General features: G+C 40.9%; 2 protein-coding genes across 2 annotated transcripts; both read left to right on the top strand.

Annotated features, from left to right (window-relative positions):
• The first annotated feature begins 1,385 nt into the window (after positions 1 to 1,385).
• On the top strand, positions 1,386 to 1,760 carry LOC117544319 (helix-loop-helix protein 2-like). The gene has a single exon (XM_034213254.1). It carries the CDS (start codon positions 1,386 to 1,388, stop codon positions 1,758 to 1,760), a length of 375 nt encoding a protein of 124 aa, XP_034069145.1.
• Positions 1,761 to 4,579: 2,819 nt separating this feature from the next.
• On the top strand, positions 4,580 to 24,499 carry LOC117544407 (vang-like protein 1). Its single transcript, XM_034213411.1, has 9 exons — positions 4,580 to 4,712; positions 9,876 to 10,125; positions 11,519 to 11,687; positions 18,291 to 18,719; positions 19,672 to 19,847; positions 20,510 to 20,643; positions 22,643 to 22,793; positions 23,252 to 23,486; positions 23,601 to 24,499. Exons 2-9 carry the CDS (start codon positions 10,055 to 10,057, stop codon positions 23,859 to 23,861), a joined length of 1,626 nt encoding a protein of 541 aa, XP_034069302.1. The 5' UTR covers positions 4,580 to 4,712; positions 9,876 to 10,054; the 3' UTR covers positions 23,862 to 24,499.
• The last annotated feature ends 854 nt before the right edge of the window (positions 24,500 to 25,353 follow it).

Below are 25,353 nucleotides of genomic sequence, written 5' to 3'. Positions count from 1 at the left end.
ACTGTAATCAAGTTAGGTTCATCGACAACTAATCTGCTAATAAATTCACCGGGTTGTAACCTTTATGAAGACATGTCTGAAACTCTTAACTGCCATGCACGTACGTATACAGGCACATGTCCTCTACTGAGAATGAAAGTGAAAGCAACAAACACTCATCTCGCTGTTTGTGTCGTCACTTCGCTCCAGTTTTACGAGGAGATAGGGGAGTGTTGTTTTGCGCACAAGGCGAATTTGGGATTGAAAAACCAGCAGAGCACAAGCCAGATTTTGCCTCGCTGAATGATGTGATGTGCACCTGAAACAATGACGGACAGATCACAGGACGGTACTGAAAGGACTCGAGAGTTTTTTTTCACCCTCGTCTTGTTTTCAGCAATTTAATTCGACTCAACTGTAAACAAAACAAGACTGCATGGAGACAACTTTACTCGCGGATACCTGCCCTGACTGTTTTTAGGACTGAATGCAGCTTTAATGTGAGAATCTTCAATCGTACAGCTCTATTCTTTGTAGAAGGTAAGTGACAAACAATGTGTTTGCACTTCTTGCAGTCCAGTTATTGCATATTGTGATGTTTTTATGACCTGGGCTGGTCAATTAAAACAAATTGATTCTATAAACAAATATAAAATTCAAACGCAACATTAAATGCAATATAAAGAACCAGCTATTCTGATGCTGTAAAAAGCGTTTTTCTTTAACAAATATTGGGAAATGCCAGACAAGTGTTACAATACATTTTCATTGGAATTTATGTTTTGTTTTCTGAATTGTTTTGAAAAAGTGTTTTAAATTATCCTAAATCAACTAATCTGCATTCGTTTTATTGTCTTGATCTTGTTTCAGCACCTCGGACAGCGTAGTGCTCTGCGAAATTAAAATATATGTAGATCATCCACTGGGTGGCAGCATCAGTCACTTTTATTTTAGGGTCCTTTGTTTCACAAATGTACTGACCAAATGTAATACATCTGACTATTCAGAGCAGCAACCAAAGATGCAATTAACACAACCAAACAGTTATCATAATGGCATACAACAACTCGGTGTTAAACAGGTAGAGCATTTTTTATATGATTTGCTTCTAATTTATTTTAAGTACTGCATTTTTAGAATGTATAAGCTGTTTGAACCGTGAGATATTCTATGTAATAAGATACATTTTGGTGGAGAAAGAAGCACTCACAACTTGTACTTTAGTACAAAAATATCACCTATACTAGGCTAATGTATTACCCAAAGTAAAGGTACTAATTTTGCAAAATGGCCCATTTCAGAACAGTATAATCATCATTAAATCATTCTTATATTCAAGTAAATAAATTACTCTAATATCGAAGCTAGTAAATGTTGGGGTAACTTGTACTGATTTTGTCAGGATCATGATGCTCTGTCCGGACCTGCCTGAGTCCGACCTGCCTTGGGGAGAATCGGACACGGAGACCCTTCTGGACACTTTCAATGTGCAGTGTGGGTCCATGCCAGCTGAACCTAAGGAGGTAGATGGCCAGGCGCACTCAGTTCATTTGCCCACTCTCAGCAGGGAGGAGAAGAGGCGGAGGAGGCGTGCCACAGCCAAATATCGATGTGCGCACGCCACCAGGGAGAGGGTCCGTGTGGTGTCCTTCCACAGGGCCTTCTCAGAGCTGAGAAAACTGCTCCCAACTCTCCCACCAGACAAGAAGTTGTCCAAAATTGAGATCCTGAGACTTGCAATTTGTTACATCTCCTACCTCAACCATGTGCTGGATGTTTAGACTTTTAGGAACCAATAGGAGGATGGTGACTGAGGCAGGATGATTGTTTGTATCCTTGACAGCTGAATGATTTCTCAATGAAACACTCAAACTCACTCACAAAAGATTTTGTAGCACAATATTTGAAGAATGCCATTTCATATCTGGGGTTTATTTTCTACATATCAGTATTTATGTTAAACAGTTGAAGGACTACATTCATACTGTTATAAGAATGAAAACAGATGTTTAATATAATATTTGTGTAGAAAATATACTAAAATATTGATATGCTTGATGTTAAATTTGCTGCCTTGTCTTGCCTTGACAAACTTGGTTTCCTGTTTGCACACATTTGTAAATATATTTGTTTAAATTACTCAAAAATGTTCCATTAACTGTTGTGATAGTTTCAGTTGCAGCTAAATCCATATGTTGAAAATAAAATGTGGAAAACATTTTTCTTTTTTTATCCTATTGTAGCAATAATAGCAACATCTGATCCGTCTGCCTTATTATATATCATTTAAACATACCTCTTCTGCAAGCATTTGATATTCCTTGTTTTAATTTAAGTAAAGCCTGGAAGCTACTACATAAGCTGTTCTTCTGCCACATGGGTGAGGTATTGGGGTTTCTCTCCCTCTGGATGGGGCAGGTGTTTCTCCAGATGAACCAAAGCAACCATGTTGGAGCCACCCGTCTGCTGCCTCTCTGGGGACACACACAAAAGTATATACACACAAATGAGACAGTAATATCAACATATACAAAAACAGTCAGTCGCATCTTTTTCATAACAATACATGGGATTTCCATTTAAAAAGCTAAAAAAAGTAGTGCATTTGGCTCGGTGTTTGAGTAAATACCAACATGATTTGAATAAAATTGTGATAATGTTAAATGTAATTTATCAAATCAAATCAAGTTTTATTTATATAGCACATTAATAAATGATTTTTGGTCGAGCCAAAGTGCTGTACATATAATACAAATAGCCTACAGTAGAGACACTTTACAGCAAATACAACAGCACAGATCGTTCAGAATATCAGTATGAGAAAAACGAAAAAACGTCCTTTATAAGCAAAACAGTCCCAGGACTATATTTTCAAATGGAATTTGCTGTAACATTTTCCCGGGTGGATAAATATTTGCTAACATCAGTAGAGTCTGTAAAGCTGCACGTGGTCTTTTTTGTGATTTTAGTCAAATGGGTATATAAATCATTTATGTTCACATTGAACCATTAAGTTGTTTTCAGTGTTTTGACATACTACCCAGGCTTTGGCCATTACCAAGAGACAGCTTTAATATTTTGGTCTGAGATCAGGCAGAGGATACAAACTCCTGCGTGTCCCTTTGATTTCTCTCTCCATTAGTCAGAGCTGTCTGTGCTCCCTCGCTCGTCCCTTTATGCAAGTCTCTGCGGTGTAATGTGGCCCAAGGGGCTCGTCGTATTGTTCATGTCCACTCCAGCAGCAAGAGTGACAGCCTTTTGTCTATACATCACACACACTACACACTCGGTCTACACACTGCATACAATAGGTATGTTGGGGACTCGAGGGAGAGAGGCCAGCCTTAGCATCAGATTTTAAGATTAATGGGGCAGGGAATGCTGTAGAGGCAATACATTGAGGATTATTAATATCCTGTATAGTTTCAGCCAATGTGGGTCAAATACTAAAACTAAGTAAGATCTGAAGGCTATTTAAGTCTGAATACGACTCTGTCACACTCCGCTGTGAAAGGAGCAACACTGCCCTCTGATGGAGCCTCATATAGTGAGATGAAACTGTAAAAAATCCACATTCACTTATTTATGTGAATAGATATTTTAAATAGAATTCTGCATCTTTTTGTTTTAAAAATAACTTTCCTAAAATGTAGTTGAGACAATTGTATGGACGCGTGTTTCTGTACCATTGATGCCTGCATGCATGCATTATTGTGCCTGATCTACTTGAGCTCACGTGGTGTTTCAAGTGTAAGATCACTAAGGAATAAATTGAAGTGGGTTACTTATGTTTTTTTTTTAATCACCTCCCTTCCTGAGTTATAGGTCGAGAGGTTGTTGCTGTTCAGAAGATATCCAAGGTAATAGCTACATGTTCTGTATGTTTCTTGGACCACTGAAAATTGATTTATTGGCTTCATTGGCTGTCAGCAGCGTGCATTTGGTCAAAACAGGAACAGGAAATATGTTTTTTCCACAAAAACACCCCCAACATGGCTTCTGCTTTCCTCAGTGCAGAAAGGACCATTTTCATTATAGTTAGAAAAAAGGCCCTTTTTCCCTATAATTTATCTTAAGAGAGAGAGATGGACTGCCTCAAATTAGAGAGTGAAATCAGGATTTTGTGGCAGATGTATGCCTCCAAAAGTCCAGAGGTAAAAATGTCTCAAATGCACTGCTGCTGCTGTAAATCCTGAGGCCCTTTCAAGACAAGATACACCTCAACGCCGTTTTTACGTTTCTCTTCTGAAAAATGTATGGAAACCTAGAGAATACACCTTTCAGAAGGCTTCCATATCACAGTAGTTTGAATTTGATGATAGACTGTACAACCTAGTGTCACTTAGTGTCTCTGCACATACACTATGCAGTCTATACAATGACTGTCAACATCAAAGTGAAAAATAATAACCAAACACATTTTTGAATGGAGGGGGGGTTTCACACACTGATTCACAGAGAAAATAGAAGACCTTCCTGCCTTTAGCAAGTCTATATCTGACGTAAATAACGCCCTCTTGTGGGCAACAGCTGAAACACTAGTTTTAGTGCACTTGAAGTGTATTGTACCTCCATGCTGCCTCTCTCTCTGGTACCGCTAACCACAATGGCCAGGCTCTTGTGAGGGAGCTGCCCGTGTCAGTGCAGAACGGCGTGCCTCAGCAGCAGATCCAACCAAACACTGACACCCAGACGCAAGTGGAGGAATATGACACACTTCTGAGAAAAGAAAGGTAGGTAAATGAATTGATTGTCGCGATGCTGCGTTCATTACACCGGGTTTATGTTTCCAAACGCCTGAGACTCAACCTCTCGCAGGAATTACTGATGAAGTTCAATGCTGCCGTCGTGGAAAATGGTTTCCTTCTCTTCAGACAGATGTAGCATTTAGTGCTCCTATCCGATATTTATAAGCAGGTAACCTTGCCGATTTGTATTATTGCTATATGGGCAGTGTTCTTTTTTAAACACTGCCCCTGTGCCTATTACTGTAGTAGTAGTAGTAGTAGTGTGTATAAATAGATAGAACCAGAATATGCACGCATAATTTGAGGTGATAACCTGCTGTGGTTAATGGTGTTCAGGATGTGACTGAAACCAGATATATTGTAACCGAAACTGCAGCTGAGTAACAGAGAAGTAACATCACATCCCTAGCTTTATCTCAGACCCTGGAGCGAGCCTCTGAAATAAAGGGCGTAATATGCAAACGGCTGCTGCAGGGTGATGGTGTGTGTCGCCATCATCAGCAGCTGTCTGGAGAGCACACCACTGGGCACAGCTGGATGAGGTGTTACTATGACTGAAGCCTCTTCATGTGCCTCCTCTGGCACTATATGTGCTGTATTCTTCATTATCTCAGAGTCCTGATGCTGCAGTGTAACTGTTCGTCACCTACAGACATGTATTATTGATTAGTGCTGAAAGGTCCTGTGCACAGAGGTTTAGGGTATGGGACCCCCTTGGATAGATGAACCACCCCCTGGAATAATGGAGGCTATTTTCGCCATGAATGATCAAAAGAAAGGAGTGTCAGCACTGCTTTTGTCATTTTTTTCTTTTAAACCGTGTATTTTTTCTGGCTGGCAGTGCATCGAGTTTAATGAGAAGTGGAGCTACCTTTCAGCTACCTTTAGGCTACTGAGGAGCATTAGGATCCTGCAAAGCTTGGATGCACACTGTAATGCGTGATGCATTGTAGAGTAGTGTACAGCACGGCATAAAAGCACTGCTCTTAAAGTAGGAATGTAGTGAGTTATCTCTCTCACCACTTCTCTCCCTCTACTGTACTTTTATTTAGTTCCACATGAGCGGATCAGGGAGGGAACAAGTTTGCATTCCAGAGAACTGTGTCAGGTCTTAACTTTCTCCTTTTACTCTGTGTGTGGTGTGGTGTGGTGTGTGTGTGTGTGTGTGTGTGTGTGTGTGTGTGTGTGTGTGTGTGTGTGTGTGTGTGTGTGTGTGGTGTGTGTGTGTGTGTGTGTGTGTGTGTGTGTGTGTTGTGTGTGTGTGTGTGTGTGTGTGTTGTGTGTGTGTGTGTGTGTGTGTGTGTGTGTGTGTGTGTGTGTGTGTGTGTGTGTGTGTGTGTGTGTGTGTGTGTGTGTGTGTGTGTGTGTGTGTGTGTGTGTGTGTGTGTGTGTGTGTGTGTGTGTGTGAAAAAGCATCAGGGTGGGAGTGGCTGAGACTCTCACAAGTCACTCAAAGGTCAAAGGTTTTCTCTCCACACATATCTGACAAATACCTTTGCACAAGGCATCAAATGTCACAGCAAACAATGAAAGAAAGCACACAGGAAAATGACATCATATACCCCGTTGGCGAGGTCCAAGAAATAATTTCCATGGGTGTTACATGCCGCCATGTCTTAAGCTCCATTGGGTGTTTTTTCGTCAGTTAACAGCGTTGTTATAACGCAGTTAGGCAGCAGCTGTTCCTCTGGGTTATCTGAAGCCCATGTAGGGATTGGACTTACACTGGCACACACTGTGTCAGCCATTGTTTGATTTCAAAGAGGTCCTACATAGCCTACTGACCCGTGTTACTTACGTGTCTGTTCATGTCTTATATGCCAGAACAGGTGTCATTACACTACAAATAATATACAGATGAAACAATTTGTCGGTAATTATTATACAATTTGTGCATTGTCTTTGGAAGTTATTTATAAAAAAAATAGCTAAAATTTAGTGGTCATTCACTGAGACTATTTTCTTTGATAGTATATCGACTACTGTTGGCATTTGAACTGTTGTTTGGTCTAAACTAGCAATTTGAGGATGACCCCTTGCGCTCAGGAAAGTTAACGGTTAATCAGTTAATAAAGAAAATTATGTAGAAGGGACTTTGCAGATTGTAGATTGCTTTGACATTGTGAAAAACGATAGAGAAAATAAACTCACCCAGCAAACTGCCAGCTGCTGCATCTGGCAGATTATGGCATGATGCCACCAGGGCAGGGCGCACATGAAGGAAGCCAGGCACGAGGGCTAATGGGTGTGAGGGTGGGCACAGATGCCATGGTAACCAGGCCTCAGCATGTGCTCTGGATGAGCTACGAGGCTGATCTGTGCCATTTAGGGTGCCAACATTACATTGAGCACTTTATGGAATCTGAAATTCCACACCTCTCTTTCTCTGCCCGGATTGGAGGCCAAAATGTGAAGCCAAGGACATTTAACTAAAACCCAACATTCTTATGTGTTATTATTAATTCATGCGTTGAATCAGCGGGGAAAAATGCTGCAAATAGCCTAACCTATCAGATGTTAAAGATGATGAAACAATGAGTCCATCATAACGCATGTATGTACCCCTGAGCCTTCCAGTAGCTCCCACAGTGCACTAAACAAACACACTAATGACTGTTTGTTTTACATTAGTGTCACTTTCTGCCCTCGTGCATCTCATGTCAGTGCAGCCAACCAGAACGGTCTGCAGCTACGTCTCACTAGAGAATCCCTTTTTCCTCCCAGGGTTCCTCACAGACGACTACTGAATTTTTTGGATGGACGGACTCCGAATAAGCATGCAGCGGCTCGTCTCTGATGCACCTTGTTATGCTTTATTCATAGTTATCCGATGGTTTGTAACTGATAGTTTTCTTTACCCCCTGGCTGCGATTTTCCACATGGCCTGGTTCACTATGCCTCTTCATGCTCGTCTCGTGGATGAGTGGCTTCCCAGGGGAATCATCTTGGCCCACATACCACGGCCACGCGTTCAGAGATCAGCACTCAGGGGGTTAACAGCTTTCATTCAAATAATTGGCTCATTCATTTAACCATGCGGGCGATGGGTGTGATGAGAGACCATTGTTTGCTCTTTGTGCCCTCAAAGTGTGCCACCCCCCACCTTTACTCTCACATACACACACACACACACACACACACACACACACACACACACACGTACAAACACACCAACACACCCATTACACAAATTTACTCTCAGCAGGGGTAATTGATTATTGCTCCTGGATGGAGCCTCCTGTGTTGCCAAGGAAACAGTGGACGCTCCAGATGTGTGTTAGGGATGAGAGATGTGACCCTCCTCTGTCAAAACTCGGGTTCATGTTTAAAAATGTATGCTGTGACACTAGCTTTGATGCTGTGAGTGGTATATTCAAGTACAATATTTATGGAAGTCCCAAACATATATGCAGCTCTGCCTTGTTCAGCATATGTTCCCCTGCTTTTAATAGCAAGAGTTGATTCTGACTTCTTATTCACGTTCGATCCACTCTGCATTTTGTCACAACACTGTTGTTTGCAAATTATTTTGTCTGACATCTGTCCTCCTGCCAGTGGTGACGTTTTTACATAATTTATATGCGTTGTATGACAATCCTAAATGGAAAAACTGTGGTTTCTTATTTGCACTGTCCACATTTCCCATGATGGGTAATGAAGAGAGAGAGTAACATTCAACCCCAACTGCATCATCTTTATGGAAATCAGATACATTACAGTTCTCCCTCTAACCATCATTCTCACAGCATGATCTCCAGGCAGCTGCGTGCATTCACATCCTAATGTGCTGAATTGGCTGTTTTTCTGTTTATATGCATCACTGGCTACAGAGATAACATTATAGTCTGAAAATGACGGGAAGGAAAATAAACGGGTTAGTAAAATGAGACTGGGCTGGGGATGGTGATTGGCAGGTGGTTGTCAAGACAACAGCAGGGAGACAGACAGAGTGTAGATTGAGGTCTAAATGAATGGTCATGCATGGTGAAGCCTGGAGATGTCCTAATTCATCACACAGCAGACATTAGGGCCCAGGAAGTGAGTCTGTCAAACCGCATAATGAAAAGATAGAGAGGGTCTTAACATACAATGGGGGATTCTTTTATTTTATTATTCAAATTGTGAATAGAGTGGATATTCAAGAAATAATTGGCAATATGGCCAAAATCTTCCATCAAGATATAGGTCATTTTATATATCAACATGTTATATAACACTATATATAGCTATATATAGCCCCACAATACTTGACAAAGCCTTTTTTGTATACTATTGTGTGAAATAACCCTGCAATAAATAAAAAGTGCTATACATACTAATTTTAAGAACTTCAGTGCAAAATGAAAAAGAAATACACAGCCAAAGTCTATATTGTGATAGAAACAATATAGAAAAATATATACTATAGACATTTGTATATTGTTTTGACAATAATGTCATATTGCCTGACCCTAGATTGCAGTATTTTTTATTTGGCTTGATTATTTGTCTTTCTGCTCTTATTATTTTTTCAAATATGACATTGAAACTATTTTCTTACTATGTATATCCGTGGTGCTAGTAGAAACTGGTTAAACTGACCTCCATTTTCTTCCCTAAACCTCATGTCTCTAGGACTATGAAGTAATTCTTTATTTAAACTTAATTTAACCAGGAAGTCTCCTGAGACACATTACTTTTTTTACAAGAGAAACCGGGACAAAATGGGGGGAATTAGACAGTTTGACTTTATTACAGCCTTCATGAAACATGCTATGAATGTGGGCCTAGTTTTAGGGTATTGTTTCTAATTAAAATGTGTCTCTTGAATATCATTCCAAGCCCAGTGTGCAGAGTATAGCAATGTGGCTTTTCAAATAGACTCTTAAGATTATCAATCCTTTATTTTATAGAGGTACAGCAGACAAAGCATGGTCCAAACATTCATGAAAGACAATCTTATTAAGTACCTGCCCCTTCTGTCCCAAAGCACAGATAATGAAAATGGATGTTGTCTCTAATATTTTGATTATTAATCATGCTGTAATTAAAAACAATTATAAACAGCAACATGTGCAGAAATATGTTGCATGACTAACATAAACAATACATCATTTGTTCTGAATTACAAACTGTTGACGCCTGATATTCTTCCTCTCCATCTCTCAGGTCAATGTGGACACTACAGCAGCTCTCTGGGGTAGTTGTCGGTCGTCGTGGATTCCTGAGGCCCGTCTCTATAGCAACCCATTCCTCCTCCTGAGTACTGCTGCCAACTTACCCTCTCCACCACACAACAAATCTCTCCTCATCCCCCTGGCCAATCGCCAGCCCTGCACATTGTTGAAATGGACACTGAGTCAACCCACTCGGGCTACTCCTATCACTCCAGCCGCTCGGGGAGATCAAACCGACATGGGTATGTTTCCTGTCTGCCCGCCTTCCCATCTGACTGTCTGCTCCTCCACTGTGTCTGTCTCTCCCCCCCATGACAGGGCTTTCTGCTACATCCCTCGCAGCATCTTTTATATCTTTCATCTTTTTTCATTTTCAGTCTTTATTTCGAACAGATTAAAAAATAACAAATAAAAAATAACAAATGTGAAAAACAGAATACCGTATTGTTATAATAAATCATAATAAATCATATGTGTCCGAAAGGGAGTAGGAGGAAGCAAATGCTTATTAATTCCCACCCCTTACTTGATCAATGATTGTCCTTTAAATCATTATGCAAGTTATTCCTACATACATTTACATTTATACATACATATACAATAATTTCTCGTCTTCAATCACCTTTCTTCATTCTCATATTTTTCCAAAAAAGTGTTTCAGTCTGTACATCCTTTTAAACTGAATTATGCTTGTGCTTTGTTTTAACTCCTATATAGTATGTCATGTAATCACAGCGGTGCTCATTGTGTTTGTTGTGTTTTTATTCAGTTTGTGCGGCTCACGTGTTGGTTGCATCTAAATAAATCAGCTGAGAGAGAGACAGTAGAGAGAACCGGCTAGAGATTGAGAGCAACAGAGTTTGTGGATTAGGGTCGTCACAGCTGAGTGACTCTAACCTATTTCAGTGATTCACTCGGCCTATCCGGCCAATGAGAGAATAGTTGTATTCCCATCCTATACATTCCTCGATATCCACCCCCATTTCCACCAGCTATTTACAAAATAGGAATGCAACTAGCAAATATTTTCCACATTGAATCATCTGTTCTGGGTCAATTCATCAAGTGTCAGAATTATTATATATATATATATTTGACAAAGAAAATGGCAATTACACATTCCCCAATGTCAACGGTCTTCAGAGGTTTTGATTTCTCAGACAAAAGATATTGTGCCCCCAGGTAACTCACCTAGTTCTTACTGAAGTGACCCCGGTTTAAGTCCAACCCATGGCCCTTTGCTGTATGTCTTCTCCCTCTCTCCCTCTTTCCATTCCAAATCTAAATAAACACAAAGATATTTGGTTTATTTATCATAAAAGACAAAGAAAAGCAGCCAATGTTATGCACATTTCGAGAAGCTTGCACCATTTAAGTAATACACTAATGAAACTGATTGTTAGGGTTTTGTCAATCAATCAAATCAAACAATTAGAATACATCAACACATCAACAAGGCTGTCAAATTGTGAATTGCGATTTTAACTATTTTCCTCAAATGTTATAGACGAAACAATAAGGAAAACCCTCCAGATTAATCAGAAACAACTATGTAGGCACATGGTGTATATGTTTTTGATCTTATCTGATGTCTCCTCTGCTGACATTCCTAATCTTCATCGTGTGTTTCTCTAGCGATCGGAGCCGTGAGCGGCACAAGGCAAGCAGTAAAGACAGCGTTCGCTCTGAGAGGTCCGTCGTCATCAACCCCCCCGACACGCCCTCCCAGGAGTCCCCCGTTACCAATGGAGAGCCCCTGCCAGGAGAACCCACACCAGCAGAAGATCAGGGAGATGATGCCCAGGTATTTTCCATGAAAGTGTACAAAAAACTGTGAAGGAATGAAGGCTGTTTTTTAGAAAAGTCATTTAGTCCTTCAGAATCTCAATCTGCAGTAATCCATCTACAGTATGAACCATGACCTTTTTTAAACCCGTCCTCTCGTCGGCTGGCTGCCCATTGCCTCAGCGCCTGACACATAATAACAATAGTGACGAGGGATCAAATAGGTCAGAGGATTTGCATCCCACTTCTAGGCCTGGACGGATTTGTACGGATTTGTACGGACAATGCTGTGTGTGTGTGTGTGTGTGTGTGTGTGTGTGTGTGTGTGTGTGTGTGTGTGTGTGTGTGTGTGTGTGTGTGTGTGTGTGTGTGTGTGTGTGTGTGTGTGTGTGTGGTGTGTGTGTGTGTGTTGTGTGTGTGTGTGTGTGTGTGTGTGGTGTGTGTGTGTGTGTGTGTGTTGTGTGTGTGTGTGTGTGTGTGTGTAAGACTGGGTATAACGGTCATACAGCCTGATCGCTTTGAAAGCACATTTGTACCAGTTTTTCTATAGAGCTGATTTTTCTGAGCTCTGCAAGCAAGATAAGTAGAAACAGGGAAGTGCAATGCTGTGATAATGCAGCTCAAAGACAGAATGGGTATTTAGCTAGGTCAACGCAGCTGGGATTAAAGATGGTTTTATGCCGTGATCATTATTTAAAATACTTTAAAATGAGGAGATCAATCACAGTCATCGGTTTGTCAGCTGTAACCAGCAGTTGGTTCGCTTAGCTTGGTATAAAGGCTAGAAACAGGGGGAATAATGGCTAGCCTCGCTCTGTTATAGCTCTGTTTTTGTATTCTACTTACCAGCAACCCTTAAATTCTCTAATTTACTGGCCATATACCCTGGTAATCTGTAAAATAACTAAACTGTAAAAACAGCCAGTTGAGGTTTTACATGGCGTTATGTGCCAGACTATTTCTTTTGGCACGAGCAGGACTTCCTGTAAACTATCATCATGATATCACCAGGCATAACCGCTCATAAAACAGCAAATTGTTGTCTTTATAGACGTTTTTTTTAAAGCTATTTAACACACAAATGAATTTACATTGTTGATTAGTGAGCTTGAGAAGTGGTGGTATGCATTTTTGTGCAATATTTCCATAATTTATGCTGAACTTAATACAGTAGCTTCGGCTTAATATTCAGCAGGCAGAGATTTATGTTCTCATCTAACTCTAAACAAGAAAGCAAATAAGCGTATTTTCCAAGATATCAGACTATTCCTTTTATTGCAGAGGTTCAGGTAAAATTCAAATGAAAGTTAAGAAAGCTGAGGTAGAAGCAGTAAGACAACCTAAGAAAGAGAAACAAGAGTCATGTTTATGTCTCTTTAGACAAAACTCTGCCTAGGGCTGCATTCACAGGCTCTCTGACCTACTTGAAATCTATAATAAAAAAATAAGGTTTTGTCATTGTGTATGTATTGTTGGTTTGAGAAAAAGGAGACAAGCTGTGTATGTACAGTGGCTGAAAACAATCTGCATTTTAAAAAATTACTCTAGAGTATAATTAGATAAAATAAGACTTTAAACATGTCTTCAGTTAGATTTATCGACTCAATTTTGTAGGTATGAACTATTGTGTAGTCTCCGCTCAGAATCCCCTTCTGGCTGGGCAGACACATTCCACAATGTCATGTGACTGTCAGCTCGTAGCATACGTCCGTCGTCCATTGTCCACAATGTAAGGTAATCTGCTATTGTATTGCATTAGCCCTCCAGATATGTGTCCAAATGGCACAGCAGCAGCAGCACCATCATTACCACCACAGTCCACCCCTGACTGGGCTCTTCTGGACTTGTAACACTAACAGGCTCCGCTGCAAAGAGACATTCTCACAGGCTGAGATTAGCCTCAGTGTCCAGCCAAATGCCACTTTGAGAGAAAACTGATATGAATAATCCGCCATGTTTACACGCATGCCCATGACATAAGGATACGGTCTTGGTGGTGGTGTGTGTGTGGTGTGTGTGTGTGTGTGGTGTGTGTGTGTGTGTGGTGTGTGTGTGTGTGTGTGTGTGTGTGTGTGTGTGGTGTGTGTGTGTGTGTGTGTGTGTGTGTGGTGTGTGTGTGTGTGTGTGTGTGTGTGTGTGTGTGTGTGTGTGTGTGTGTGTGTGTGTGTGTGTGTGTGTGTGTGTGTGTGTGTGAGTCCTACAGAGGGCGCCAAGTCTGTTATTGAGACTGTCCATGCTGCTTTGTGAGACTTGATGCTGTGACTTTGTGCCAGAAGGCAAAAGCTTCAATTCACAATGTTAGCTTTAGCAGCGCCAAAGCGTATGGGGGAAAAACACATTCTCCTGTTTTGGCACTTCACACATTGCTTTTGCACCTTTTTTTTTATTTAAATAGATGTTCCTACACACCTATTAATTGCTGTTACCCTCACATCTTGTATGTAATGTTAAATTAATCACCACAATTAAAAGAATGAAGTTAATTATAGGAAATCTGTCAAGCATTTATATTAATGTTATTGGTTTTTGCTCCAATGACTTATGCACAATGACACTACACGCTGCCAAACATACCAAAGTGTAAATGTCCTCCACCCAGGCCAGAGGGGCTTAGCTATTGTGTTTTGTAGCTGGCAGACTGTTGGTGTGTGTATGTGTGAGTCTGTGTGAACAGTGCTAATCAGTATGTTGTTGTGTTGTTGTGCTTTGTGAGGGTGGAACAGGCCTAACAATAATCCATGTTCACCCTTTGCCAGATGAAACAACTGCCAAGCAAGCAGCAGCACTCATGCTCCCCCCCCTTCTTTCCCGTAAACCTTCTCCGTTACATCCTCTCTCAGTGACTTCCTCTTCCTCCTCACTGTACTGTATGTAGAGATCAGGCCTGATTAGTAAGGCATTAATCTGTAAGGATTAATCCACTGAGGTTTAATGGCTGGTTTTATCAGCTCAGTGAATGATACACTGTTTCTTTCGCTATAGACGTTAGCATGAACGCTTGTCTACATAAAGGAAAAAGCTGATTTAGAAGATAAGGGTGCATCCTTTACCTGAGCTTACTGAAATGTCTGTTTTATTTGTCTTTTTCACAGCAGACATTTTGATTTATCAGTAGGAAAAGCACAGTGGTTACTAATAAAATGTAAGGTGGATCAGTTCTATTAAATGTTTCAGTAAGCAGTGACAGTGAGGCAACACACGCAATACCAGGAAATTCATTTCATCATTGACACCTGTGCCTTTTCTTTAGTGACATGTCAAAATGTCTTCCTTGAAAAATACCCAAGACACCAAACCAGGTGCCAATCTTGTTCATGTTTGTAAAATACAGGGAAAACATTAAGCTATATTTACTCTTCTTCCTCTTTCATCTGACAAAACAGTGCCTTAGAGCTCACATCTGGTGTGTCTCTGAGTGACACAAATAGTCTCAGCTTCTCATGAGCGCATTATCACCACTACTTTAGGTATAGCCAAACTGGAGATTTAGTCATTCTCGTTTGCATATGTTTCTGCTTCTTTTGTCAGACATCTGAACAAGTATACAATACTGATCTGATATTGGCTGATACAATAAACAAACAGCATTTTAAGCACCAAGTAGAAAAAGTCAATTAAATATTTTATGATGGCGAAAATCTACATTGTCCACATTATTCCAAGCAGCAGGAGTTTTTATACGTCTACTCTGAAGGACATTTATTGTTTGAGATAAACAGAAGCTTCATGTGAATAGAGGGACAAAAGTGAGAGAAAAATAAACACTAGCCCACTATGACTTCACCTCCCGCTTGGATTATTGTAATGCACTATATATGGGGATAAGTGTGTCCTCCCTTGCTCGCCTGCAGATGGTGCAAAATGCAGCAGCACGGCTACTAACTGGCACATGCAAACACGAGCACATTTCCCCCATTTTATCTTCACTCCACTGGCTGCCCGTTCATTCGAGGATTCATTTTAAAACTCTTTTATTTACTTTTAAAGCCCTCAATGGCCTGGCCCCGCCCTACCTCTCTGAGCTGTTACACAGCTACACGCCCACGCCCACTCGCACTCTCAGGTCAGCTGATCAGTTGCTCCTGAGGGTGCGCAGAGGGGACCGTGCTTTCTCTGCTGCCGCCCCTAAACTGTGGAACGACCTGCCCTTGCTAATCAGACAGGCTCCCACACTGTCTGTTTTTAAATCCCGTCTTAAAACCCACCTTTTCTCCTTAGCATTCGTAAACAAGTAGATTGTTGCTTTTATTTGCTTTCAGTGGTCTATTGTTTTTATTATATGGCTGTTTTTATGTTTTTTATTTTGTAATTGTTACGTTTATTCTGGTTTGTTTTGTGTTTGTATCTTTTTTTTGTATGTATTTATTTATTTAATGTTTTGTGAGCTGAGCTGTGTGATTTTATATTGTATGTATCTCTCTGTACAGCACTTTGGTCTGGAGGTTTTAAAGTGCTATATAAATAAAGTTGGATTGGATTGGATTAGATTAAAGGCAGGATATATCCGCAAGTAACAACTGGGCAAACTTTATCTGCTGATGAAAACTGTGTAATGCTGTCAAACGCTTCAGAACAGGTAAATAAGTGGACCTTAACTGGATATTATTGTTTAGTCAACTACAGTTAAGAATAAACTGTCAAGCTTAATAGGATATTGTTTTTGTATCCCCATTTGTTCTGCTCTTTGTCCAAAGTCTGGAATGACGTTGATTGTTCACAGAGCCTGTCTTGGTATCCTCTTAAAAGAGTGGGCTTGAGACAAGAGGGAGACAAAGAGGAGAGATGTGAGAGGAATTGAAATGAGACACTAAATGGAGTCGACAATGCACTTACTGACCTCTGGCCTTACACATTACTCTGGAAGACAGATACCTTGAATTAAATGCTGATTCTGCATACCCTCGTCTCCTTTCTTATATCTATACCACACCTTAAACCACGTCTACCTTCCCTCTCTCACTTTCCCTCCCTCTCCTCTTCTATGCTCATTCATCTTCTGGCTCCTGATGGCTTCCCCTCCTCCACCATGGCTGACTTAATTAGCTGTGAACAGTAATGGAGGGCAGCATTCATATTTATGCACCGTATTCTTGAGGCATTTTCCTGATTGGAAATATGCAAAATACAATGTCAATTTCACATTCCACAAATAGCAGTAGGATTAATTTAACGTAATCTGCTAATGTTATATTAACTTCTTAATAGGCACAGTTTAGATACACACGCTCCAGACAGGTGAGAGTACATATGGCTGTCGCCTGTCTGTGTTACCCACAGCCTGTCTGGTTTCCCAGCAGCTCCATCAGGCCCGGGTGGTGCGAGTTTGGGGCTTTACTGGCTGTTTGATGTGCTTACGTGTGTGTGTGTGTGTGTGTGTGTGTGTGTGTGTGTGTGTGTGTGTGTGTGTGTGTGTGTGTGTGTGTGTGTGTGTGTGTGTGTGTGTGTGTGTGTGTGTGTGTGTGTGTGTGTGTGTGCACGTGTGTGTGCACATGTGTGTGGTGTGCACATGTGTGTGAAGCCACGAAAGCTTATCTGCTCAGCTTGTCTCTTTATCTAGCCTCCATCCCTCTCTCTGCAGCTGCTCCTCCTGTGATTGGTTGTAGTCGGAGGAATACACAATGCAGTGACACTCTGGGGAACAATGAACAGATAATTATCTGAATTCATGACAGGCACACAATAAAATAAATACTCCCTGTCTTTCTTTTTGGGAAAGATTTATGCTTAAAATGACCCTGCCCGGCTAGGAGAAAACAACCTGGACTCTAATTTGCAATGACGGGCCTGGAAAGCCTTCTTTTTTGTTGTTGTGAATCACTGTATGTGTGTGTGTGTGACTTTGAAGGCCTGTCATAATGAGGCAAAACTCCAAGAAACCCAAACATCTCTTAACGACATGGAGGATCTGCTGTGTGCACGGGGCATAACATTGAGAACATGGAGGCATTGTTCCCTCTCAGATTCAGGACTACATTTATGAGTTGATTTGCCAGTTTCTCATGAATTTTACTCTGATTTGCCAATTTAGTCAGCTATTTTATAATGACAAAGAAAGACATCTCTCTTACGTTTTGTGGTATTTAGGAATGTAGATAATGATAGTTTTCCTGGCCAGGGTTTTAAGATATTTTTCAGTGAGATGTTTACCTCGACACCAAGACGATAGAGGTGAAGGAATTTATTTTCTGCTCACAGTTGCTGGCCCATAATGGATCAAATATCTATGGATAGTATGAAAAAGGGCTCACTCATACATGCTTTTATTACTCACATCTGTACCACTTAACTCTAGGAAGACCTCCAGCTCATTCTTTATTCCCAAAGCAATGAACTCATTCACTTGTAGCAGTTTTTAGTAAAAATAAATAAATAAGAAAATAAAAACAGTGGCACAGTTTTCAATCGTGTCGTATCATATTGTACCGTATCGCTTCGACCTGTTGGTGAACATAGTGTAACAATTATGATACTCACAAGACCAGAAGCTTCAATGGATGGAGAAACAGTATTTTGAGTAATGTGGGTGAATCAACATGGACACATAGACAATTAAACCAATGAATCCCTTGAAGTCTTGTAAGATACCTTTCCTTCACCTTTCTTTCTTTCTTTCCTCTCATAGGATGATAACTGGGGGGAGACCACCACCGCAGTGACAGGCACCTCAGAGCTGAGTATTTCCCAGGAGGAAGTGGTTGGACTGGGGAAGGGATTGCACGACCGGACTGAAGATTTCCGCCGTTATCTTCCCCTGGCTGTTGGCTCGTTGGTGGGGCTGCTGGTGCTGGCCACGCCCCTGGCCTTCCTGCTTCTTCCGGTTTTTATGTGGCCAGACAGGCTGCAGGCTTGTGGCACAGCCTGTGAGGGCCTCTTCCTCTCCCTCGCCTTCAAGCTCCTCATCCTCCTGATGGCCATGTGGGCCTTGTTTCTCAAGCCGGGCCGGGCAAGCCTGCCCCGAGTGTGTGTGTACCGTGCCTTCCTCACCACCCTCACACTCCTGCTCACCATGTCTTATTGGCTCTTCTTTGGGGTCCGGATCCTTGAAGCACAGGTGGGTTTGAGAGCGAGCCACAGCAATAACGTTTTTTTTATGGCTTTCAAGATAACACGTACTCTGATTTTTTACAAAGTTATTGATTTATATTGCTGTTATTTAAGCTTTTACATTATATATTTTTTAATTAAAGTAAACAATCAAGAGTTTAATGTTCTTATTTTCACAGAGTTTAGATTAATACACGTTGTATTGTTTGAAAATATTGAACAATTAAATATCATAAGCCATTCTCTATAGCAATTGTAAAGTGTGTTATTGCCACCTATTTTGGCCTAAGAAATGACTTATTTGTCTTATAACTTGGCTACCAATTCAAGAAAAAAAAATGTCTTTCAATTGTTCAATTTAAAATAAGATAATCATTCTCAATGACACGTATCTAGTTAAGTATTTAAATGCGGAAAAAAAGTTGTTCATCCAGCAGTGAGTGTTTTTAGAAAATAAAGTATTCACAAAGCATACATAACAAAATAAACACATCTAGGTACATACGTTAACTACATAACAATTGCGAAATCCAAAATGAAATAATATAGTAATAATAATAATACAAATACAAGAATGGATACAATATTAATACTCAGGTATACATTAATTGGTCACAACCATTTTTTTAATGGATTAATCTACAGATTATTTTAAAGTTGTTTGTTTTACCCTCGATTTACGAATCAAAGGAAAAGGCAAGAATAAACTTGAAATGAAAGCAGCCCATGAGGTCAAATCTTACCTCATGTTCCTTATAAGTCTTCTTTATAGTGTTCTATACTCTACCCATTTTTCCCATCTTTCCTCAAAGATATGCATTTGGTTTCTAATTCTCATAGTTGTTTTATCCATTCCATCCATTCCATTTACTCCAAGTTATTATCTTTTAGCCAATTCCTTGTAATTTTTGTAATGAGCAGTGAGTGTTTTAATTAAACCTGTGATGTGTTCTGAGCAGGATGAGGACTACCATGGGATTGTCCAGTTTGCAGTGTCCCTGGTGGACTCCCAGCTGTTCGTCCACTACCTGGCGGTGGTGCTGCTGGAGCTCCGTCACCTCCAGCCCTGCTACAGCGTGTGTGTCATCCGCTCCACTGACGGAGAGACACGTCACTACAACATAGGACAGCTTAGGTACACAAACACTATTTTTACCTTCCAATGTGCTTTAAATAGTTTCTAATGAAAAAGGAAAGATAAAGAACAAACTCTAAATACGAGCATGTTCTAATTTACATGTGAGTGACCTTTCTGTACAGTACACACTGAGGCACACACACACTAGCACTTGGTCACACTCATTATGCTGTTGAAGTATGCATGTAATTGGAGGCCAATGTCCACAGGGAGGACTGACTGGCATTGGCGGTAATTGAGTTACTCATCGGCCTCTTCGTCTAGTTTGCCCAAGGCGAGCTATTCTAGGAGTTTGGGGGGGAGGGATGACGAAGGGCCGGACACAGGCACTCGTCCTTTGGCTGTCTTACTCTGTTACTGCGCTGATTGAGTGTGTGAATAAGACAGGACTAGGGGACAACTGTGGTAACTAGAAAATGTTTGTGTAATAAAAGAATAGTGTGTGAAATAAAAAAGACAATATGATTGGTTCTGCTGCATTTCATTAGGACCTTTTTTAGTTGTGTTCCGCAATATAATTAAGGTAAAATGCTAATTGGAGAGGTACACCTTATGTTGCTTTTGGTTGGGTACTCTAATTGAGCCAACATTTTAATTCAGTTTCTGTATGTATGTTGTCTCTGTATTTACTCCCTACATTTCTTTCTTTTCTCACACAGCGTTCAAAAGGCCGCTCTAACCATTTTGGAGTATTACTACAGAGATTTCCCTCTCCATAACCCAGCCCTTCTCTCTGCCTCAAAGCATCGGGCTGCCAAACACCTGGCTGGGTTGAAGGTCTACAACGTGGATGGTTAGTCCCAATTATGACCTCCTATAATTTGCATTATTTCTGAAGCTGTCCATCTCAGTATTTCATTGGCTCCAGGGACCAATTAACTGAGAGTTTTAACATCTCACTTATTTCAAACATTAGCCACACCACAAGGCTCAGTTTGAAATGAGATCCAAAATCTATGGCAACAATCAGTGACACATGCTGACCAGTTCCTTTGCTAACAATTCTATGGAATGATTAATGAGAAAAGGGAACATTTTAGAGACTTTAATATACAGCAGTGAACTAACTGAACAATATCTTTATGTTCTTCAGTAAAAGGAGCTGAACAGTGTTATGTGGCTTCTCTACATTTCAAGTCATACTTAAAATAGACAGATTTGTGCAGAAATTAATCAACATCTATCTGAAGTCTGATTATTTGATGGAGCTGTTCTCTGTTATACTATGTCAAAAATAGTCAAATTCTATTTTTGACATAGTATAACAGAGACCTGTTTTTTTATTCTGACGCCCCTTCTAAATACTGGTTGTGATGTTTTCTATTTTCATCTCCATCTCCTCCCTGAGCAGCTTTTAAAAACAAACTGAGAACATACCTTTTGGACAGTAAGTACAGTTAAAAGTCCCCAAGATCACTCTACCCAGCACTTTATCACAGGAAGCCACTAATTTCACGGTTCAGTTCCCGGCATCTTTACTGCACCCTGAAGCTTTCGTCTTTGACACACACACTCAGACTCACACAAACCCAACTGTGGCGCTACAAAGCTTGTGATAGGTTCACTGTAACCACATACATCCTGCCTGTAATAACACTTATTGCACTACTCCTGCTGTTTAAAGGGACCTCCACTCACCACCAGTAAATGCCCCACCCGCTTCACAGCACAGTGCATTTGATGATGTATGGCAGAGAGGCAGTATGGGATATGGTGTCCTTATAGCACCTCCCACCCGCCCCACCCCCTTCCCTATCAAAGTGCAGCGGAGAGGCCTCCCGGGGGCCGTGGAATATCAAGCCTTAAATAATTCATCAGAGTAACTCTCATTCCTCACATTCTCCCACATCTCTCATTCCTCCCGCTCGGCTCACTCTCGCTTCCCTTTTTTCTCCCTCATCTTTCTTTTCATTTTTCACTCACTTCCACCACCCCCCCTCCCTCTTCCTCATTCACCGTCATTCAAAGACACTCCTCTTATAGCATGAATATGTAGGCCAGGAAGTCAAAGAGACCGGTGTTTACCCATGTTTTCTGTGGAAAATATTTACAATGCTCCCTGTGTAAATGATCTTCTCTCTACAGTATTCACAAGCATGGTTTTTCACCTATGTTTTATTGCTACATTCGGATTCCCATCTCACCTGCTCACACACATAAATGCATATATGCAGATCAGATAATAAAGGATTTATATCCTTACCTGACCTGCAGCGTTTACTTTCTATAACCTCCCCCAAACTGTACTGACCTTCATTAATATGGACCATGCAATACTCCCCCACAATAAAACCCCAGGAACTCTAATATACTGCCGTACAAGCTCCATTAGCTTTATGGGTTTGTCAGACTAACCAATACATTCACAGATCAGACAGCAACCATGGCCTTTGAAGTGTGAAATTATGAATATTCAATTTACCCAGCAGGTTTCTGTATCAGAGAAAGATTGACGCTTCAAGTGGAAATTGCCTCTTTGCTCATTGCTAAAATGAACATTCTCTGTGACTGAGACACATGATCTGGAAGGATGCCCCAGATAAGTAACACGGATTTACAAACTTCCGTCTCAAATCTTTCTAAAACCTAACACTGGAAATAATACTGTCGAAAAAGATTGATTCATAGCAGTTTTTCACCTCCAGTGATTTGTGCGGTCTGAGCTACCATCTGACCTTTCCTGTCCACGATTGAGTGTGAGATACAGTCCATTAATCAGAGTTAGACCCTGGCTGGGGCTCCTGCTCACAATGATATAACCAATTTGCTTCTGTCCTCTCCTTTTGGTGCAGCCCCGGGGAACACAGCAGGAGCGCAGCCTGGTAATGGGAATCAGTCCCGGGCCATGGTTACAGCTGCCGCCAAACGCAAAGACAGCGCCCACAATGAGCTGTACTACGAAGAGGCCGATTACGAGAGAAGAGTCCGTAAACGTAGAGCAAGGTGAGTCAAGGGAACAAAAAGTCCCTATGTCTGAGGGCAACTAACTGATCTATAGACTATTTCAGACATGCCCCTCTGCATGTGATTGGAATTGTGCATGTCCGTCTGAATCCACATCTTGTTTCTCCTCATAGAATGGGTTCACACATTTGTTTAATGTGTCTTAAAACAGTAGTTAGGGAAAATCCATGAAACATTGTGAACTGTCAACCTTAGGATACTGTGGACATCCTTCCTCTGTTTGATTAATATACAAAAACTACCTCATCACCACTCTGTATCCAGTCTTTTCTCATCATTCTATGCTCATGCACGGTCTTTAGATTCACAATTTCATTAGACTAAGAGAGAGTCAAGGATTACTCTATACTATAGTATTACTTACTGTATTAAACACCAGTGCCTAGAGAGCTGACATTAAGCCCCCTGTTAATCTATGTTTGTCCCCTCTCTGTCAGGCTGGTGGTGGCTGTGGAGGAGGCCTTCACACATATCCGGCGGATGAAGAAAGAGGATGAGCAGGCAACACCGTCTGACATCATGGATGTGCGTGAAGCAGCTCTGGCTATATTTCCCTCTATGGCGCGTGCCCTGCAAAAGTACCTCCGCACCACCAGGAGGCAGCACTGCCACAGCATGGAGAGCATCCAGAAGCACCTTGCTTTCTGTCTGGTCAACAACATGAGCCCAAAGGTGGGTTCTGCTTTTGATTTGTAAAGCACCCGTTCGTTTGAACCTTTCTGAGGATTGTGCCAAGTGATTTTCTGGGTAAACATGTTGTATAATTGTCTGTTTCTGTGTTTTCAGGCCTTTCTTGAGGGCTACCTGGCTCCTGGACCGACCCTGCAGTACGGGCCTGAGCGCTGGATGGCTGACCAGTGGACTTTGGTCAGCGAGGCTTCTGTCACCAGTGGTTTAAAGGAAGGGTCAGATTTCCTGCTGAGATGTCTTGACTTTAACTTAGCTGTGACTGTCAAGGGCATCCCTTACATCCGTCTGACTGAGGAGTTCATCGACCCCAAGTCTCACAAGTTTATACTTCTGCTCCAATCAGAAACCTCAGTTTAACACAGTGCTGGATTTACAGGACAATTTTTCCAAAAATAACTTTTTGTACTGTTTTTTTGTACTTTATGCTTGTGTAATTTTCCACATTGAGTAACTTTGTGTCCCTGTCTTTGTCCTGGTCGACATAAAAGACGATAAATGACAGGAGACGGTAGAGATGCTTGGATTTCTCTGTCCTGATAAGTCCAGAACACAGTCTGGTTTTCCTATATGCAGTACAGACGACCCTCACAAATGTACATCTTCCTTTTACTTGCATGTGCCAGGGTGTGCCTGCGTGGGGGAGTTCATGATTTAGGTGGAGTGTGTTTTCACACCTTTAGGGGTGTAGATACCACACCAAATCGGTCTCGACCTGTCTCTTCTTTCTCCTTACCATACTGACCAGGATATTTGATAAAAACCTAAACCCTTTTCACCAAAACTTCTCATTTTGAGTCTAAGCCACGATTATTTAACTGTCCTGTATTACAGATTTATGTACAGTATTTATATGTGAATATTTGTTATCCCTCCAGACTTTTTATATCAAAATTGTGCATTGCTTGAATGATTTCTTTTTTTTAACCTTGTCAAACATTGTCTTTTATTTTGTATCTGAGCTGTATTTGTGAAGATAAACTGGACTGTGAACAGAAGATGAAGAAATGTTTGTAAATGTCAAAATCACTGGAATCTCCTGGACTGAATGCCAACCGAAGTACAGCTGAATATAGATGGTGCAGCCAATAGACACTTGCTATGTGTGGACAGTTAAGTGTGTGCAGTGCACACTGATCTTTTTGTGGACTATCAGAGAGACTACATTTTTGGATGACTAAATTCATGTTCATATCTTGTATTTAACGTTACCATGTGCGCTGTTGAATTTCAGAACATATGTCCTTACATTTATATCTTAATTCACAGTAAGGAGGGTGTATATATCTGCATAATGCAAGTTCCTGGAGCATGAGATAATGTACAACTTAAAGGAATATTACTTCAGCAAATTCGAGGATTTGGAAACGTCTCACCAAAATATATAGTGAGTTATCTCATGCAGGAAAGTGCTTAACCAAGTGTTGAAATTGAATAATTTAGTCTAAATTAGCTCAACCGACTGTCAGTGTTTCTGCTTTCAGTATTTTGTCTCAGTGTCACACTACTGCCACCTTTCTACAGCTACTGGAACATCAACACTATCCTGAGCATCAATCAAACTGTTAAGTTGTATCAATATATATATCTGTATTCTGAAAACCCTTTGTATTTATGAGGCCTCTTATGTTGTAAATGTATATTTACACAAGTGTTTCTGGGGTCACTGGCGGTGTAGTTATGTTTAGGCTTTTGTGTGTTGATGGTTGTAAATAGCTGTAGACTACACGTGTGCCTCAGTCATACATATTTAGGATGCATTTTTTCAAGTGTGTGTGTGTGTGTGAGAGAGAGAGAGAGAGAGTGAAAAGGAAAAAGGGAACATAATGAAGAACATAAATTGTTAAACGCT

This window comes from Gymnodraco acuticeps, unplaced genomic scaffold (assembly GCF_902827175.1).
Source record: "Gymnodraco acuticeps unplaced genomic scaffold, fGymAcu1.1, whole genome shotgun sequence".
Taxonomy (NCBI): domain Eukaryota; kingdom Metazoa; phylum Chordata; class Actinopteri; order Perciformes; family Bathydraconidae; genus Gymnodraco; species Gymnodraco acuticeps.
Note: the sequence above shows the minus strand (reverse complement) of the source record. Positions and strands in the feature narration are given on the sequence as shown.